Below are 18,526 nucleotides of genomic sequence, written 5' to 3' on the forward strand. Positions count from 1 at the left end.
GGCCCCGGGATCTTGTCAAGAAGACCAAGGAGAAGGCAATAAGCAGAAGAAGAGTTGATTAATCTATATCGGCGTGCACGTCGAAGTTACCGCGTTGCGTCGCCGTGCGCCTGCGCACGGTGGTGTACGTGCGCGGTACCCGACGCCGGCCACGGCACGCGACGTCAACGGCCACCGCCCCTTCCAAGTCCCAGGCCGGGCCCGTCCGTTCCCGGAAGCCACCGGATCATCACGTCGTCGCCGGCCGGCCGGACGCGGGGCGGTGCAGGCTGGCCGTGCGTCCGTTCGTACGGCGTATCTGGCCGCGGGATGGATGGGGTGGAGATTTTTTCGTTGGCGCGGGGGCGCGCGCGAGAGAGAGGGGGGGCCAAGGGAGGGAGCGCAGAACGTGTCGGGCGCTACCTAACCCGGCGGGCCCACCACGAGGCGCCGTTCTATCCGGTAGGAAGGAAAGAAAAAAAAAAGAAAAGAAAGATACTCCTGCCCCACTGCCCGCAGCTGCTGCCGCCCTACCCTACGTGCTCCTTCATTTTTCTTTAATGCCCTATATCTTTATTAGCCAAAAATGAAATGATATTGATACGCCGCTCTAATTCTGGCGCATGGAAATAGTAGTACTACTACTAGTAGTATGCATCTGGACCAATTATCTGGATAACCTTTTTTTTTCCTTGCAGCAAGAGGAGGGGGACACGCATCAGGCAAGAGCAGCAAGGCACGCTTAATGCTTCTTCTGCCATGATTGAAGATGAATAGATCAGAAGATTTTCCACAAAAAGAAAAGAAAGAAACAAGGCACGCTGACTACGTAGGCTTTTAGACGCGAAACCGTGTGCTTGTGTTGGCGATGCTAACAGCAACAACCGTTCCGGTCGCGTGGTCGAAAGGCGTCGATTTTCTTCGTGCATGCTGCTGGGCGAAACGGAAAGGCCGGTCGGGAGCGGGTAAAAAGGCCGTGTCGGAGTTACATGAGTGCTGCTGCTGCTGCCGTGGTGGTGGTGGGCGCCAAAAACGAAAAAGGATGCCGCCCGACTGACCGCTTTGACAGCAGGTAAGTACTAGCAGCAGCAGTACACTTTGACTTATCCGGACGAAATCACCGGCCTAATGGCTAAACATACCTAAACCCATTCAGTTCAAACAAAAAAAAGTATATATATATATATAGCTAGAAAAAAAGGGATTTCCCGACAGCTAACCGAGCAAAAACAGAATTTACTCGCAGAAAAGAAGGATTTTTTTCTGCAGTCATCACTGGGTAGCTAGCACCGGAAGGAAACCAGAAACGGGCGCAGCTGCCTGCGGCCCAAGACGGGCTGTGTCTGGCTGGCCGTTGGTTACTTACTTACTACTACCAGTAATCGCAATGAGTTTTGTGCGTGTAACCGGGCGGCGTCCGCCCCTCTATTTACTAATCATCCATCCATCCATCCATCCATCCCCCGCATCCCCACCCCCACGCCTCCACCTTTCCCCCACCCCACCTTCCCTTGCTGGTCGCCGTCTTCGCCTTGCTCTCTCCCCCCAACCCCACCCCCACCCTCTCCCCGTCCGCCGCTTCTCCTGCCTCCCCTCCCGCCGCCGGCCCGTAGGAACCCGGTCTGCTTGCTGCCTCCTCCGGAGAAGCCACGGTTTCTGCCCCCGCCTCGCCGGATCTCCTCGCCCGACCCGCCGGCCCGCTCGCTTCGATTCGTTTCGTTTGTTCGATTCTTGCTCCCCTGTCCTGCTGTACATATCCGCTCGGTCGGCGCCCGGATTTCTCGGCGGCGTGTCTGGATCTGAGCTCGCGCGCGAAATCCCGGCTCGATTCGCTCCCAGGCGCCGCGGCGGCCGGTTTGGATCTCGCGGGGTTAAGAGAGGGGAGGGGAGGGGAACAAGGCCGTTGATTCGTCGGGAGCCAGGCAGCGGTACTCGGGGATGGATCACATCGTCGGCGGCAAGTTCAAGCTCGGCAAGAAGATCGGGAGCGGATCCTTCGGGGAGCTCTTCCTCGGTCAGCTCGCCGCCCCTCTCCAATATCGTTACTCTATTATTTTTCTCCTTGCTTTGGGTATGGGAACCAAGATGCTGACTTTGCTGCTCTTCTTGCTTGCAGCTGTGAATGTGCAGACAGGAGAGGAGGTCGCCGTCAAACTGGTACTGGATTCCGTCCTACTATCCTCTACCAATAGCTTTCGTTTACTTGATTGATTCATTCAGCGAGCAACAGCTTGAGAAGAGTCGCACAGTTTGCTGCTTGCGCTAAAAAGATCACCATCATAAGATGCACGCCGTAGTGAAATGCTTGTCTTGTTGTACCTAGTCTCAGTTTAGCTAGTGCAAAATATTTAGCCGCTGGGGGTTGCTGAGACGCTGCTTTGTGGCCCTTCTTCAGGAAAATGTCAAGACCAAGCACCCGCAGCTCCATTACGAGTCCAAGCTCTACATGCTTCTCCAGGGAGGAAGTAAGTCCATGGCCATTGACCTTTCTTTGACCATGTCAATCAATGTGGTTTGATTGGTTGCTGATGGTGAAATTTGAGCTGAGAGATGTTTGTTTGTTCTCGCTTGAAGCTGGCATTCCGCACCTCAAGTGGTTCGGTGTGGAGGGGGAGTATAATGTGATGGTGATTGATCTTCTCGGGCCCAGCCTCGAGGACCTCTTCAACTACTGCAGTAGGAAGTTCTCGCTCAAGACCGTGCTCATGCTTGCTGATCAGATGGTGAGAACACCTCCGGTTCATTGTTATATATATATCCCAGTTTCCTGTTTTATACAGATTTCTGGTGTTAACCACATTCCTTTCCTTTCGCCAAACATTCCAGATTAATCGAGTTGAGTACATGCATCAAAAGGGATTTCTTCATCGTGACATAAAACCTGATAATTTCCTTATGGGCCTCGGAAGGAAAGCCAATCAGGTTTGTACTTATATCTGCCTCTCTGCTAATTTAATTACACTCTTGTACTACAGACTACCATCTTGTTTAAAAGTCAAATATTGTTTATGCATTCTGCCAGTTAACCGCATAGCTTATGGTGTAGTGTGTTGATGTTATTAATTGTGGAGTGTTGGGTTTGTGGTTTGCATTCTTGAAGAAGGTCCAACAATGATGCTGTAGTAGAGAAACATGTTTTGACTGCTAAATTACTGCTCCAGTAGTCAAATATCCAATGAAGTATGTTAAATGCTATTGGTCGTGTTAACATGCTTGTAATGGTGTTGCTGCTTCTGCTGTAAAAAGGATATATGGTTAATGACCAAGAGTGGATGACCTAGATGGTCCATTGATATAGGCTGTTAGAGCGTAAGTTACAGAGAAGGTCTATTGATATAGGCAATCAGTTATGCAACTAAGGCCATAAGCTAACAATTTTTTTTTGATGAAACACATGATATATTTCTGAATCCAACTAATTTTGTATATTGTTGACATTCATGCCAGGTATATATAATAGATTATGGACTTGCAAAGAAATTCAGAGACCTTCAGACTCATAAGCACATCCCCTACAGGTTTGTTTAAACTACTTGTACTGCGGCAAAATATAAATGATGTTACAGGGGCATTGTCAACAACTAAATATACTTTCCTTGTATTGATTATGATGCCATGTTCACTTCAATATGCAGGGAGAACAAGAATCTCACTGGAACTGCACGCTATGCTAGTGTCAATACCCACCTTGGCGTTGGTGAGTTTGCTGTGCTTTCTGAATGATGAAATGAGTAGCTAATTTAAGTTTTGTCTAACATAAGTCGGTTCTGATGCAGAGCAAAGCAGGAGAGATGATTTAGAATCACTTGGTTATGTACTTATGTACTTCCTCAGAGGCAGGTTAGTGCGTCATATCTATCATTCCATACATGCTGTTTTCTTCTAACGTTTTGCACCAATGATGTATTTATGTTTCTCTAAATAATGCTAACTTAATCCATCTTTCTACGTTCAACAGCCTGCCATGGCAGGGGCTGAAAGCAGGCACTAAGAAGCAGAAATATGACAAAATTAGTGAGAAGAAGATGCTTACTCCTGTGGAGGTAATTCATGTTTGAAACTTAATGTGTCCCTTTTTTAGTAACCTCAGTAAACTGACACTTGCATATGATAATTTGTGCTAGGTACTCTGCAAGTCTTACCCTTCAGAATTCATTTCTTACTTCCACTACTGTCGATCATTGCGGTTTGAAGACAAGCCAGATTATTCTTACCTAAAGAGACTATTCCGTGATCTCTTCATCCGGGAAGGTGTGTATTTGGGCCAACTTTACCTTGTTCTCATGAATTTCTGCCTGTACCCATTTCTAACTGCATTATTTCTGCAGGATACCAATTCGATTATGTGTTTGACTGGACCATTTTGAAATATCCCCAGATAGGCTCCAATCCAAGGATGAGGGTATGTAGTCTTTGGTTGTAATAATTGGACTACACTGTCCTGTCATGAAGATTGTTAACTTTGTTCACTATTCTTGGTTCAGCCAAGTGAAAGAGTCAGTGGAGCTGCTGGACCTTCTATCGAGAAGATGGAGAAGGCCCCAGGTTTGCTCTTGTGCACATGAGAGTTGTTGTAATGAAACTATGATACAAACCATGCAATCATGACAGCCTAGAAGCATCTTGTGTCACAGGCGAAGCATCTGCTCGGAGGAATCCCAGTGCTTCTCTGAATCAGAGTGACAACCATGCAACCCGACCACGGGAAACTGTATCGATGTCATTAAAGGAGATTGTAAGTCCAACTCCCTGTTCCAGAATAGAAGAGATATAAACTTTGCTTCGCCGCATGTAGTGGACCTTCTATGTGTGCCATGAACTTGACAACCATGAATGTCTCATTTCTGCAGATGCATAGCACAGATCGGTCCGGCGAAAGGACCGTGGAGAGGACCCTGGAGAGACCTCGTACATCCTCCCGCACAGGCAGTGCATCGAGGAGAGCAGTTGCATCAAGCAGCAGGCCAGGCTCATCCATGGAACCGAGCGAGCAGCAGTACAGCCGGACGAGCAGGTTGTTCTCCAGCAGCAATAACGGTGGCAGCCGCCCGTCCAGCACCCAGAGAGTCAATCCTGGGGTGAGCGAGTCAAGGGCCACGTCCCTCTCACGGGCGGCGGTCGCAAGAGGGTCGCGCGACGAGCCCCTCCACCGCAGCCTCGAGCTCCTGTCCCTCGGCACCGGCAAGAGGAAATAACAGGAAGGGAGGGGGACAAGGGAACCCGAACCCGAACCCGAGAACGAACGATGGAACAAGGAAACGACGCCGTTTGCGACTCTGTAAATGACAGGATACCACCACCACCCTATTCGTCAACAGCCCGCCTGGAGCATCCCATAATTTCCATGGTGCTTCCAGCCTGTTGGTAGTATCACCACCACCATCATTGTTTGATAGATAGCAATAATTTGCTGCTGCTGCTGCTGTTGGTTGTTGTTGTCGTCGTCGTTGTCGGTCGGCGTGTGCGCGTTAGGGCCAAGTCCTAGCTTCGTGGTGATTAATTTAGAGGTGGTCAAGATTCAACATATTTATGTTTCTTTATTACCTTCCCGCTGGGACTTGGCAAACTTTTTTTCCGAGACTTTGCTGTAATTTTCTCTCCTCTCTTTGTTTGTTGCAACCTCTGGATCTGCTTGTTCGACAACAGAAAGTTGATGAAAGTAACTTCCAGTATAAAAATTCCAGTCTCCTTGGTTATAGATATTCTTGCATTGCTTCGGTATCGATGTATATGAACTGTGATTGTACAAGAAATGGCCTTCTTTGGAAGAGAAATCATGTAAATTTCATAAAAAATGCTGTGGCTGTTGCCAGTAAAACCAAAACGATTTTTTTGTCCGTTAGAACAGAGGAATAACATTTTTTTACCATTATTAAAAATATTTATACAGCTGAATATGTTTTAAATTTTTTGACATGAAAACAGTTTTTAAAAGTTGATTCCTTATTCGCTAGAAAAGTCCACGGAAGTAAAATAACCCTGTACCTGTTGCCACGCGTGTCACTGGCAGGTGGGACCAGCATGTCAGCCGTCCCCGTCGTTTTCACTTCACCCCAGAACGGAGTAAAAATCATGCCTGGCCTCCACGCTCGAGGAGGATTGACGGAGTGACGACTCTCTGACTAACCCTAGCCTAGCCGCCTAGGGAGCGAGCGGGGAGGCGGCCGGAGCCGGAGCCGGAGATGGAGGTGGTGGCGCTGGTGAGCGGCGGCAAGGACAGCTGCTTCTCCATGATGCGCTGCCTCGACTACGGCCACAAGGCAGGGCCCGACCCCCCCACCCCGTCCAGTCCAGTAATCTCGTCGGCGTTTCCGCCCTTGCTGAACCTCGCCGCTAATCTGCCCGCAGGTCGTCGCCCTGGCCAACCTCGTCCCCCTCGACGACGCCGTCGACGAGCTCGACAGCTACATGTACCAGACCGTACGGCCCGCCCTCCCCGCTCCCGCGCCACATGTTTTTTTTCTTCTTCCTCTCCGCGCCGTGTGATGAATGTGGTCTCTGTTTTCTGAAATTTGCTGGTTGCTTGTGGTCTTTGGGGATCTAGGTCGGGCACCAGATCGTGGTCTGCTACGCCAAATGTATGGGCCTGCCCCTGTTCCGCCGCCGCATCAGCGGATCCACAAGGCAACATATCTGTCCTCAGCTTTTTGTTCCCCCAACTGTCATAGCTCTATTGGGATGAATTTGATGTGACTTCGCTCAATCGGCCATTGTTGTCCGCAGGGATCATGCTCTCAAATACAGTGTCACCGCGGGAGACGAGGTGGAGGACATGTTTGCCCTGTTGAGCGAGGTGAAGCGGCGAATTCCGTCTATTGGCGCCGTGTCATCGGGCGCCATCGCCTCCGATTACCAGAGGCTCCGGGTCGAGAGCGTCTGCTCGAGGCTGGGCCTCGTCTCGCTCGCCTACATGTGGAGGCAGGACCAGACTCTGCTTCTCGAAGAAATGGTAAAATGTGAAGAGTTCAGTTTTTCTGTTCCTCTTTCGGCAGATTGCCTGGTCTGGCAGAAACTGTTTGCTCAGGTTGTCACTTTTGTTCTGATCTTTATCCCTACAGATAAGAAGGGGCATCGTGGCTATAACAGTCAAGGTATACAGTGCCGTTTTCTTCAACTTGCTTGCATCATTGCATTTGTCTCTTTGGAACAAGTGGTTGATCCTATGGCGTTTATAGGTGGCTGCAATGGGGTTGAAACCTTCTGTCCACTTGGGGAAAGAACTGGCTGAACTAAAGAGCCATCTGCTCCAAATGAATGAGTACGTTCCTAACTCCTTTCTATCCATGCCTTTTGGCCTTTAGGACATTTCATGTTAGAAAGAGTGGCTTCTCGTCCCTTCTGAGTGGTTATGGGCTTGAATGAGCAAGGGGATTAATTTCATGTAGTGATCAATGAGCGAGTATGGTTTCTGAAAAGTACATCGCTATTGCAGTCATGGATACGAATGCTAGTTTTTGCCTCTTATTGTTCTCAAAAAGTAGTTGGCTGGTACACCCTCTGTTTTTATTTACTTTGCACATTAGCTTTGTCCTAAGTCAAATTTTATAATGTTTGACCAAGCTTATAAAAAAACAATATGAACATTTACATTAACAAATATATATGATGTGAAAATATATTCAATGATGAATCTAACGGTACTAATTTGGTATTGTAGATGTTAATAATTTTTCTATAAACCTGGTCAAAACAAGGTTTGACTTGAGACAAAAGCTAATCTGCAGAGTAAATAAAAAGGGAGGGAGTAAAACTTAGTTTGTCTAGCTCTTGGTTGTATGATGGATTGACTGTGAATATTACTTCCCCCATTAGGTCTTATGTTTAGTGTTGGTGAACTGGCTAGTAATGTTTTGTTGGTTCCTGGAAGCAAACTCTGTTTTGTCAGGAATAGAAATGGGAGTCTCCTGTAATGAAAGAAATGTACCACAGTTTGTTCCTCTCTGCATGTCTTATTCTCATTGATCTCTATGTAAATGCTGGTCTTTTGCTCGCATATATTTTCATCTTGTAATTTATCTTCTTTGTTTATCCTATTAGGAGTTTTGGAATCAATGTCTGTGGTGAAGGTGGAGAGTACGAAACACTAACTCTTGACTGCCCTCTATTTCGTGTAAGTTTGAGGAGCTGACTGAAAACATCATGACACTTGTTTTAGAATGCTAGGTAGACTGTCATCATGACCACTTTCCACGCCATGTTGGCACTGTCCATACTAACATGTTCATCAGAGATGCCTGCTGAGTTTTCTTATGCACAGTAATGTTCTCCTACCAGTAAACACCAGCAGTTGAATTTTCTGCACTATAATATGCTATGTTTGCAGAATGCAAGGATTGTCCTTGATGATTTTGAAGTGATACTCCACTCTGCTGATTCCATTGCTTCAGTTGGAATTCTTCATCCGCTGGCATTTCATGTTGAGCCCAAGCCAGGTTCATCTAGCAGCATTGGGGATGGTGTTATTGCTCAAGAGAATTCTAGTTGCTTGTACGAAGTAAATGGAGCTATTGCACACACTGATGCGGAAGACAAACAGACCTTGAATCCGACACCAACTTATGATGCTTACCCAAATACAAATTTACACATTTCAAAGACAGGGAAGTCTTTGTTTTCCATTGGTTGTTGGATAGAAGAACCCTCTAGTGCTTCGCAAGGTGCATACTCCCGTGCTACTTATTTCCATGTTATTGAACTGTTCATAATTCTCTGCCTGGTAGGAGTACCTTATGTTCTATTTCATCTTGCTTTGTTGGACACTCACTTACAATTCCATTACGTCAATAGGCATGAAGGCAGATCTAGTCAAAGTTTTGAGCAGAATCGAGAATCAGCTCAAGGACGGAGGGTTAAGTTGGGCAAATGTTGTATATGTTCACCTCTACATTTCAAGCATGAAGGAATTTGGATTAGCCAATGAAGTTTATGTCAGCTTCATCACAGAACAGAAATGTCACCTTGGTGTTCCTTCGCGCAGTACAATTGAATTACCACTTGTTCAGGCTGGTTTAGGCCATGCATATGTGGAGGTTCTAGTGTCAAATGATCTGGTCAAAAGAGTTCTGCATGTACAAAGCATCTCATGCTGGGCTCCTAGTTGCATCGGACCTTATAGCCAGGTAAAAGAACACTCCATGATAATGCCATGAATTCATATTAAAAGCTGTCTGTAGACTAGTTGCTGTCTGCAGAGCGCAGACTAGTTGCCGGTATATTCAGTTGGCAAAGAGTGTTCACATATGATTACACTGGGACATGAAATTTCTTTCTAATGTCTTTCAGGCAACACTCTATGGAGAGATTCTCTATATGGCCGGTCAGCTCGGGCTTGATCCCCCTACGATGAAGCTCTGTCCTGGAGGTGCAACAGCTCAACTGGAACTAGCACTGCGTAATAGTGAAGCTGTGGCTAATGCCTTCAAGAGCTCTATCTTCTCTTCAGCAATACACTTTCTCGTGTACTGCTCTGCCCACCTGACATCCACTGAGAAGGAAGCAGTTGAACAAAAACTGCAGAACTCATATATTGCTCATTTGGATTCTGCAAGAAGTGGATCGTATCCTACTATTCTATATGTACTAGCACCGGATCTTCCAAAAGGGTAAGCATATTTTTCTTCTATCTTTTTTATCAGCAAGAAAACCCGTGGCATCTGGATAAACATGTTTGGTGATGCCATGCTGAAATTTATAAGAAATATGTGTTCCCATTTTTTCAGAGCGTGCGTGGAGATAAAACCAATATTGTATGTCCCTGCTGATGACTACAACGATAATGATGATGATGGAGATATTACCAGAGAGCCGGAGGCCGGAGGGTCAAAGCCATCACCGAGCAAAGTCCTGAGTGAGTGGAGCGCACAATACTCTGCCTTGCACGACTCATGCTGCCTGGTCAACACGGTCGCTGGGAAGATTTGCTCTGCTGTGGTTTCAGTCACGAATGACATCGCATCAAAGATCTGTCCCAGCACCGAACAATCACACCCCTCAAAGGAGCATTTGAAAGCCATAGCCAGATTCTGCGCTTTCCAGCTGGCAAAGACCCTGGCAGACAACGGCTTCTCCTGGGACGACGTGACGGTAAGTCTCAGGCCCGTGATTCCTTTTCGCAGCCGCACCACCGGTCCCGCCTCCTAAATCAGCATTACTGAATTCATCTATACCCGCAGATGCTGAGGTTCTACTATTCGGTGAAGTACGCGGCGGCAGCGGACGCGATGTCCCGCGCGTGGAAGTTCCACGAGGCCTTCGCCGAGCTCCGAGGAGCCGCCGGGGCGCCCGTCTTCAACCTCATCCCAGTCTCGGGGTCCGGTCGCTCCGCGTCGATGGATGACGTTGTCACGTGCGAGCTACTAGCTTCCAAGGCTTAAGCCAAGAAGAAGAAGCTTGGCCTGCACTTGTCAGCTTCCAAAGCTAAAGCCAAAACCTTGGTCGATCACGCTCGCCGGAATGAACGCATCTTTCGTTGCAAGATCGGAGGCAAGCAGTAGGACGATTATCCGCCGGCGCCGTGTCAAGCTGGACGGCGGATGACAGACCAGGCGCCTTGTTGTTGTTAGTACCTGTGACGGTGATTTTGGTTTATTGTTATTATTATATGATGATCAATATCAAATATTTTACAAAGTACACTGGATCTGGCTGGCCGTGGCTGTGGCTTGTAACGACATTGGTTGGTTGGCTGGCTCGGTTAGTGGCATGGGTGTTCGTCGTGTTAACCAAGCACGCACGCACGCACGGCTTATTATATTCACACAAGATTTTTTTAAATTAATTTGTTGCAAAATCTGGAGTGCCTACCATTCCGAGGCAAACCTTTTGATATCATCATCAGAATAAATAAATCTGGAGTGACAATATAAGAATTAACAAGTAGTGTATCCTCCGCCCAAATGATTTGTAAAAATATACAATTAAGCCCAACGGAAAGGAAATCTTATCGAAGGCTATTATAGTTTATGAAGATGAGCAACAGCAATCCTAGCCGCAAGAAACAAATCATCGACCAGCTGATGGAGAATGCGACGACGAACACACAAGAAAGTATAAGAAGGATATATAAATAGTTATAGTAGGAATAAATTGTGTTAGTAGTAATCGATTTTCCCTCACAAGAAGAAAAGAAATAGGAGTATACAGGAATGTATACTAGACTAGACTTGACCAATTCCATTGCTGGGAAGTTGTCGACACGCCTTTATTATATTATATTAAGTAAAAAAATGAAAAGCAGCTGTGCTTGATGTTGTAATAATGGTAATTTAATAATAATAAATAAAGAAAAAGAAAAGGAAAAAGAAAAAGAAAAAGGCGTCCCATCCAGCAGCTGTGTGCCGTGCTTCTTCTCTCCCCTCGCTCCTCCGTCCTCTCTCTCCCCACTCCCGACCGGACCCGGCCAAATTTAGCCGTTACACCACCTCTGACCTCTCTCCACAACACACGTCACACACACAGATCGATCGATCGATCGAGGAGGCGGAGGAGCATCCCGATCCTTATCCGCCCGGCGATCTTCGTCCGCCGTCCCGGCCCGGCCAGCCGCAAGCCCCGCCGGTCGCCGGCGTCTGGACCGATCCGTTTCCGATCTGGTCGATTGAGGAGGAGGAGGAGGGGGATCGAGAAGAGGAGGGGCGGGCAAGATGATGTTCTTGGCGTGCTGCTACAACGACCCGGACATGCTCATCGATCCGGAGACCATCTACCCCACCCGCGCCGACTGCACCGACGCCCCCAAGTCCCGCTTCAAGCCCATGGCACGCACCCACGCGATCCCCCACCCCCCCTCTGCTTCTTTCATCTCTGCATATATCATCCCTCTTCTCTGCATCACGAATTATCATCCCCATCTGGACGCCTATCTATGGATCCCCTGTAGTATCCATGTGCACATTCAGACTCTCATAGGCTGGCTCTTTTTTTTTTTAATCATTTGCTCAGAAGCTGATTGTATTGTATTGTATTGATCGTCGAGTGCGTTGATTTATTGACTGATTGTCTTGTTGTTGTTTTTTTTACTCTGGCAGCCTCGCCGCACGCTGAGTCCGAGGAGATGGAAGCTGCTGTTCAACGAGGAGGGCTGCCTCGACGCGGCTGGAATGATCATGAGAGTACAGCGTGGGGTGAGCTATATATATCTTCCTTTCTCCAGATTCATCACCAGCAGCGTTATTACCCTGGACAACATTCAGTTCGTAGACTCTGTTGTAGTATCTTGTGCATCCCTTCACACTGTTTTCAACCCTTGGGGCATTTTGGGGCATTTGTTAGTATCCCTTGGGGCATACATACCGCCTCTATGCACATGTTGTGACCCCTCGGTTTAACTGAACCAGGACTTTGTCTTTGTTTTGGTCATGCCAACAGGGTGTCCACCCAAATATCAAAGGAGAAGTTTGGGAGTATTTGCTGGGTTGTTACGACCCTAAAAGCACTACTGAACAGAGGAACCAGTTGCGGCAACAGAGAAGGTTTTTTTTCTTTTTTCAATCTTCATTTGCATCTTACTTTCACCTTATCATCTAAGTCCATTTTCATTTCATTACAGTTTCACTTTCCGTTGCGATTCATAATTTTTACTCCCTCTGTAAACTATTATAAAAGCGTTTAGATCACTATTTTAGTATTCTAAATGCTCTTATATTAATTTACGGAGGGAGTACAATCTAGCAAAGCGCTCACCAACCACCTTTCTTGTTTTTGGTCCTTATTTTTCCAAGAGTATCTACTTTAAGCATATAGGATAATACTTATGAGTAACTGAGAGTTAAAATTTCTCAAATAAATCACAAGTAGTTTAGAGATATGGAGTTCTCTACAAGAATGGAAGCAGTCTAAAAAAACGATAGACATTCAAGCCATTGTATCTACAAGTTTCAATTTGTTGAAAACTGGATTAATGTAGTTCTGTCACATGCTAAGCTGCACCATAGCAATGCTGTGCTTCAGGAAGTTCACCATGCTTTTCACAAAGTTATAAATACAGCATATAGATGGGATGAGGATTATACTGATTTGAATATTTTCATAGGTTAGAATATGAGAAACTGAAAACAAAGTGCCGAGAGATGGACACAACAGTTGGTAGTGGAAGGGTAATTACTATGCCTGTCATAACAGAAGATGGCCAGCCTATCGAGGATCCTAACGCGACTGGAGAACAACCAACCAATAATGGACCGCTCACGAAAGAAGTTATTCAATGGAAACTTCTTCTGCACCAAATTGGTAAGCAGCAGTATTGCCTCTGTTTTCAGCATCCATCGCATGTAAAATAAATAAATAACAGTTGGTGTATATTGTCTTCAAGTTTTTAAATTTTCTGGTTCTTTCACTACTCAATTGCAGGTCTCGATGTTAATCGAACTGACCGTACACTAGTTTATTACGAGAGCCAGGAGAACTTGGCACGACTGTGGGACATTCTTACAGTGTACGCATGGGTGGACACTGACATCGGTTACTGTCAGGGTGAGTTGTTTAATCAATGCAGATCTTTTTGTCTGCGTGTGCAGATCAAGTATTTTTGAAACAAATCTGGATCAATTATTAGTAAAAAGGGGAATCCTTTCATGCATGAGCCGTGATTTTTGAAACAAATATGGACCAAAATGCTACTCCTTCCGTCCCACAATATAAGATTGTTTTTCAAGCTAAAGTAGCTTGAAAAATGATCTTATATATATTGTGGGATGGAGGGAGTATGTTGTATATATGCTTATTAAATCCTTTCATGCATGAGCAGGAATGAGTGATCTTTGTTCACCAATATCAATCATTTTGGAACATGAAGCGGATGCTTTTTGGTGCTTTGAACGGCTGATGCGCAGAGTGGTAAGCACACCTATCCTTTTATCACTCAAGAAACATTTTGATCCTCTACATCTTCAATTATTTAGGAACTGCATTGCTTTCTACAGATAACATATAAAACTAAAAGGCTATAGAAAAAAAAATGCATACAATTACATTTAAACCTTGCATGAACATGAATGGCAAGATGATTGTTGTAAGATACACCTGGTAATAAAGTCTTTTACATATATATGGTTGCATAATTTGAGACCTACTCAGTCTGAATTCTGAATTGTAGGTAGCCGATTTTGCTTTGCACAAGCATTTGTTGGTTTCCCAAACCTTAAAGGGACAATGTGCACAAGTGTAGCTATTTGATACTGGTACCAAAAGAAGCGAAAAAACTCTGAATTTCTTGGCTGTGCTTTTTGTAATAGTAGTTGTTCTGCTGCATGTGGTATCTGACTTCATTCATGTTTCTGCATATACTAAAAGCTTTAGTATTTTACCTTCAAAATATGCAGCGTGAAAATTTCAAGAGTACTTCTACCTCAATTGGAGTTCGATCTCAGCTGACCACCTTGTCAACAATAATGAAAACTGTTGATCCAAAGCTACATGAGCATTTAGGTAGAGTTTTTTTTTTGAGCTCAATGTTCTTTACTAGACTGTTCAAGAAATGAATGCCTTTGCTTCATCAATTATTTAACAACGAGCTCCAGTTTTTGTATTCCTGATAAAAAAATGTATGCAGAAAATCTTGATGGAGGTGAATACTTATTTGCCTTTCGGATGCTGATGGTTATTTTTCGTAGAGAGTTCTCTTTTATAGACACAATGTACCTTTGGGAGGTAAGGTTTGTTGATAATCCTAATCTAATAGTACCAATTACTACATTGGGCATTGGTTTCTTAATGAAAGGCGTTCATGGCCACAAGGTAACTATTTTCTTGATCTTCAAAATGTTGCAGCTCATGTGGTCTATGGAGTACAATCCAGGTTTTTTTTCAATGTTGGAGAGTAACACGGGCCCACCAAATGAAAAAGATGAAAATACCCTAAAACAGTGTGGAAAGTTTGAAAGGAAAAAATTGCAGGCAGCCAAGCAAGAGGAGCAGATCCCTCTATCGGTCTTTGTTGTAGCTAGCGTCATAGAGGCTAGAAACAAGCGGTTACTGGGGGAGGCAAAAGGTCTCGACGATGTCGTCAAGGTCCTCTCTCTCTCTCTCTCACACACACACACACACACACACGCACACACGCGCACACACACACACACACACACACACGCACACACACACACACACACACACACACAATGTTGATCATAACCGAAAGTTATGTTTTTTTATGTTCCTGTCCCCTGAGAACAGATTTTGAATGAAATCACTGGAAGCCTGGATGCAAAAAAGGCATGTAGAGGGGCATTGACAATTCAGGAGAAGTACCTAACCACAGTGAGTTTCCTGTCGATACCTATACCATTGTCAGTTTAGCCTGATTATTTGGTTGGCAATTTCCTGTCGATAAGGAGATGCAAATAAAAATAATTTGTACTTTCCTGAACTGCAGGTAAAAGCATCATAGCGGCGTGTACAGGAAAGCATCCTTAGCAACAAGATTCGATTGGTCTTTTTTTCTTTTTACTGGAGAAACAGCTGTATGGCAGAAAATTTTCCATTTTTGATATGTGTATGTTCTGTAATTTTTTGACCCACCATGTAATTTGGCACTTGCACAAAAGGGAAATGAATACCAGTGGGATTGTTCAGGAATAAAGGTTGCATTTGTTGTAGAGTTAAAATACCAGTAGGATTATCTGTTAGCAAGGTTTGCTGCTCCTCATAAATATACTTCAAACACTTCAAGTCTCAACTGTTGTTGCATACATCGAGATATGTAAAATTTTTCCTTTCAGCGAACTATGTTCCTGGAGTTAAATTTTGTTTTGGTTCTTTATACTCCAGTGGTTGGAGAGGAGTAGGAATCAACGAATAAAATGGAACATAATTAGCACGAAAGACAGACCCGGTGCTAGAAGCCCCCACTGGGAAAAGATTATACGAGGCAAGCCTTACCCCTGCACATTGCAATGCAGAGAGGCCACGCCGAACCCAGGACTTCTTGGCACAAGTGGGGAGTACTTCACCACTCACCACTGCGCCAGGCCTGTCCTTCGCAAATAATCAGGCTAAACCAGAAATTAGTTAATGAAATGGCCAACCATTTGGCTAAAATAGGAACCTGATTCAGGCCAAGACCTGATCTCTTTTTGATGAGAACACCTGAAGTCATGATCTCAAAGAAGAAAAAGACGGGGAAATGAAAAATCCTGTGAACATTGTACTCCCTCCGTCTCAAAATAAGTGTCTTAACTTTAGTATAGCTTTGTACTGAAGTTAAGTACTGAGGCACTTATTTTGAGACGGAGGGAGTATTAGATATCAGTACAGAATTTATAATTACTTTCGCTTAAACAGATGGATTATGGATGGGCTTAGGCCCATATAAGACACTAATCCCTGGTTAATCTTGAGGCCCATGTATGAGATGGCAGGTGGTGGGAAGTTTAGTCCCACCTTGCTAGTTGAGGAGAGTTGAGACCCCTTTATAAGGGCTGCTCTACCACTTGCCATTGGGAGCTTGGGAAGAGGAGTAGTACACGCACGCTCCTCCTCCTCCGCCGCCCGCCTCGCCTCGACGCGCGCGTACCGCGGGAATGAGCCGAGTTTTTGCCGCTCAAGAACGAATTAATTAGGGATTAATTAATTAGTCGCTAACAGGTGGGCCACTGTCCGAGACGTTGGACTATGGGCTGACTTGCGTTGCCGGGATTCGTCGAGTCCCTTGCCGGAAGTGCGACCCTTCGACGACTCCCTTACCGGGAGTGCATCGACTTGGTCGTGGGCTTCCGCCCAGGCCCACGACTTCCTACCCGACGACCTATATAAGAAGGCTCTGCCCAGTGGAGTGACCTAGTTCGGTTCACTCACTCCTTCTTGCGTAACCTAGCTGTCATCTACTATTCCTTGCTCTGTGCTGCCTCCGACGACCCCACCCCGACGACCGCGTGCACGGTTGGTCGGGAGAGTGATACGTCTCCGTCGTATCTATAATTTTTGATTGTTTCATGCCAATATTCTACAACTTCCATATACTTTTTGGCAACTTTTTATACTATTTTTTGGGACTAACATATTGATCCAGTGCCCAGTTCCAGTTCCTGTCTGTTGCATGTTTTTTGTTTCGCAGAAACCCAATATCAAACGGAGTCCAAACGGGATAAAAACAGACAAAGATTTTTTTTGGAATATTTATGATTTTTGGGAAGTGAAATCAACGCGAAACGGTGTCCGGGGTGGTCACGAGGTAGGGGGGCGCGCCCTACCCCCTAGGCGCGCCCCTGACCCTCGTGGTCCACCCGTAAGGCAGTTGACGCTCTTCTTTTGGCGCAAGAAAGCTAATTTTATGAGAAAGATCTGGGCGAAAGATTCACCCCAATCGGAGTTACGGATCTCCGGATATTTAAGAAACAGCGAAGGGTAGAATCAGGGAACGCAGAAACAGAGAGATAGATCCAATCTCGGAGGGGCTCTCGCCCCTCCCACGCCATGGGAGCCAAGGAACACAGGGGAAACCCTTCTCCCATCTAGGGAGGAGGTCAAGGAAGAAGAAGAAGGGGGCCCCTCTCCCCCTTGCTTCCGGTGGCGCTGGAGAGCTGTCGGGGGCCATCATCATCACCGCGATCTTCACCAACACCGCCGCCATCTTCACCAACATCTCCACCAACTCTTCCTCCCTCTATGCAGCGATGTAACCTCTCTCTTACCCGCTGTAATCTCTACTTAAACATGGTGCTCAACGCTATATATTATTCCCCAATGATGTATGGCTATCTTATGATGTTTGAGTAGATCCGTTTTGTCCTATGGGTTAATTAATGATCGTGATTGGTTTGAGTTGCATGTTTTATTATTGATGCTGTCCTATTGTGCCCTCCGTGTCGCGCAAGCGTGAGGGATTCCTGCTATAGGGTTTTCAATATGTTTATGATTTTCTTATGGTGGGTTGCGTGAGTGACTGAAACACAAACCCGAGTAAGTAGGTTGTTTGAGTATGGGATAAAAGGGGACTTGATACTTTAATGCTATGGTTGGGTTTTACCTTAATGAATCTTTAGTAGTTGCGGACGCTTGCTAGAGTTCCAATCATAAGTGCATATGATCCAAGTAGAGAAAGTATGTTAGCTTATGTCTCTCCCTCAAATAGAATTGCAACAATGATTACCGGTCTAGTTATCGATTGCCTTGGACAAATAACTTTCTCGTAACAAAAAGCTCTCTACTAATATTTACTTTATTGCATCTTTATCTAAAACAACCCCTAGTTTATGTTTACATGCTCTTTATTGTCTTGCAAATGTAGCCTTTCACACCTACAAGTACTTCTAGTTTCATACTTGTTCTAGGTAAAGCGAACATCAAGCGTGCGTAGAGTTGTATCGGTGGTTGATAGAACTTGAGGAAATATTTATTCTACCTTTAGCTCCTCGTTGGGTTCGACACTCTTACTTATCGAAAACTGTTGCGATCCCGTATACTTGCGGGTTATCAAGACCTTTTTCTGGCGCCGTTGCCGGGGAGTCATAGCGTGGGGTGAATAGTCTCGTGTGTGCTTGTTTGCTTTATCACTAAGTAATTTTTATTTGCTGTTCTTAGTTGTTTTCTATCTTTAGTTATGGGTAGGAAACGT

The 18,526-nt window shown here is 45.5% G+C and overlaps 3 protein-coding genes across 3 annotated transcripts; all 3 read left to right on the forward strand.

Moving 5' to 3' along the window:
* The first annotated feature begins 1,507 nt into the window (after positions 1-1,507).
* On the forward strand, positions 1,508-5,679 carry LOC119324052 (casein kinase I-like). Its single transcript, XM_037597784.1, has 14 exons — positions 1,508-1,993; positions 2,096-2,136; positions 2,375-2,444; positions 2,554-2,702; positions 2,806-2,901; positions 3,427-3,497; positions 3,615-3,676; positions 3,756-3,819; positions 3,938-4,022; positions 4,104-4,230; positions 4,308-4,381; positions 4,464-4,524; positions 4,614-4,714; positions 4,830-5,679. The coding sequence occupies exons 1-14, from the start codon at positions 1,918-1,920 to the stop codon at positions 5,172-5,174; spliced, it is 1,422 nt and encodes a 473-aa protein (XP_037453681.1). The 5' UTR covers positions 1,508-1,917; the 3' UTR covers positions 5,175-5,679.
* Positions 5,680-6,053: 374 nt separating this feature from the next.
* LOC119324053 (diphthine--ammonia ligase-like) lies at positions 6,054-10,731 on the forward strand. Its single transcript, XM_037597785.1, has 12 exons — positions 6,054-6,239; positions 6,328-6,399; positions 6,524-6,603; positions 6,703-6,928; positions 7,038-7,070; positions 7,155-7,237; positions 8,017-8,089; positions 8,303-8,636; positions 8,767-9,098; positions 9,262-9,581; positions 9,699-10,062; positions 10,152-10,731. The coding sequence occupies exons 1-12, from the start codon at positions 6,162-6,164 to the stop codon at positions 10,350-10,352; spliced, it is 2,196 nt and encodes a 731-aa protein (XP_037453682.1). The 5' UTR covers positions 6,054-6,161; the 3' UTR covers positions 10,353-10,731.
* Positions 10,732-11,338: 607 nt separating this feature from the next.
* Positions 11,339-15,569, forward strand: LOC119325978 (TBC1 domain family member 15-like). Its single transcript, XM_037599698.1, has 11 exons — positions 11,339-11,735; positions 12,006-12,101; positions 12,346-12,449; positions 13,010-13,206; positions 13,327-13,449; positions 13,724-13,812; positions 14,298-14,403; positions 14,528-14,625; positions 14,746-14,985; positions 15,148-15,231; positions 15,347-15,569. The coding sequence occupies exons 1-11, from the start codon at positions 11,622-11,624 to the stop codon at positions 15,359-15,361; spliced, it is 1,266 nt and encodes a 421-aa protein (XP_037455595.1). The 5' UTR covers positions 11,339-11,621; the 3' UTR covers positions 15,362-15,569.
* Positions 15,570-18,526: the final 2,957 nt, after the last annotated feature.

Source organism: Triticum dicoccoides, chromosome 6B, assembly GCF_002162155.2.
Source record: "Triticum dicoccoides isolate Atlit2015 ecotype Zavitan chromosome 6B, WEW_v2.0, whole genome shotgun sequence".
In the NCBI taxonomy this organism is placed as follows: Eukaryota; Viridiplantae; Streptophyta; class Magnoliopsida; order Poales; family Poaceae; genus Triticum; species Triticum dicoccoides.

What these genes read in the sequence shown, in the direction of transcription:
- LOC119324052 (XM_037597784.1), top strand. Translation starts at nt 1,918, where the DNA reads ATGGATCACATCGTCGGCGGCAAGTTCAAGCTCGGCAAGAAGATCGGG. An exon ending in CATAAGCACATCCCCTACAG is followed by an intron (nt 3,498 to 3,614) that starts GTTTGTTTAAAC and finishes TTCAATATGCAG; the next exon opens with GGAGAACAAGAATCTCACTG. An exon ending in TGATCTCTTCATCCGGGAAG is followed by an intron (nt 4,231 to 4,307) that starts GTGTGTATTTGG and finishes TTATTTCTGCAG; the next exon opens with GATACCAATTCGATTATGTG.
- LOC119324053 (XM_037597785.1), top strand. Translation starts at nt 6,162, where the DNA reads ATGGAGGTGGTGGCGCTGGTGAGCGGCGGCAAGGACAGCTGCTTCTCC. An exon ending in GCATCGGACCTTATAGCCAG is followed by an intron (nt 9,099 to 9,261) that starts GTAAAAGAACAC and finishes AATGTCTTTCAG; the next exon opens with GCAACACTCTATGGAGAGAT. An exon ending in GCACCGGATCTTCCAAAAGG is followed by an intron (nt 9,582 to 9,698) that starts GTAAGCATATTT and finishes CCATTTTTTCAG; the next exon opens with AGCGTGCGTGGAGATAAAAC.
- LOC119325978 (XM_037599698.1), top strand. Translation starts at nt 11,622, where the DNA reads ATGATGTTCTTGGCGTGCTGCTACAACGACCCGGACATGCTCATCGAT. An exon ending in ACACAATGTACCTTTGGGAG is followed by an intron (nt 14,626 to 14,745) that starts GTAAGGTTTGTT and finishes AAAATGTTGCAG; the next exon opens with CTCATGTGGTCTATGGAGTA. An exon ending in GTCTCGACGATGTCGTCAAG is followed by an intron (nt 14,986 to 15,147) that starts GTCCTCTCTCTC and finishes CCCTGAGAACAG; the next exon opens with ATTTTGAATGAAATCACTGG.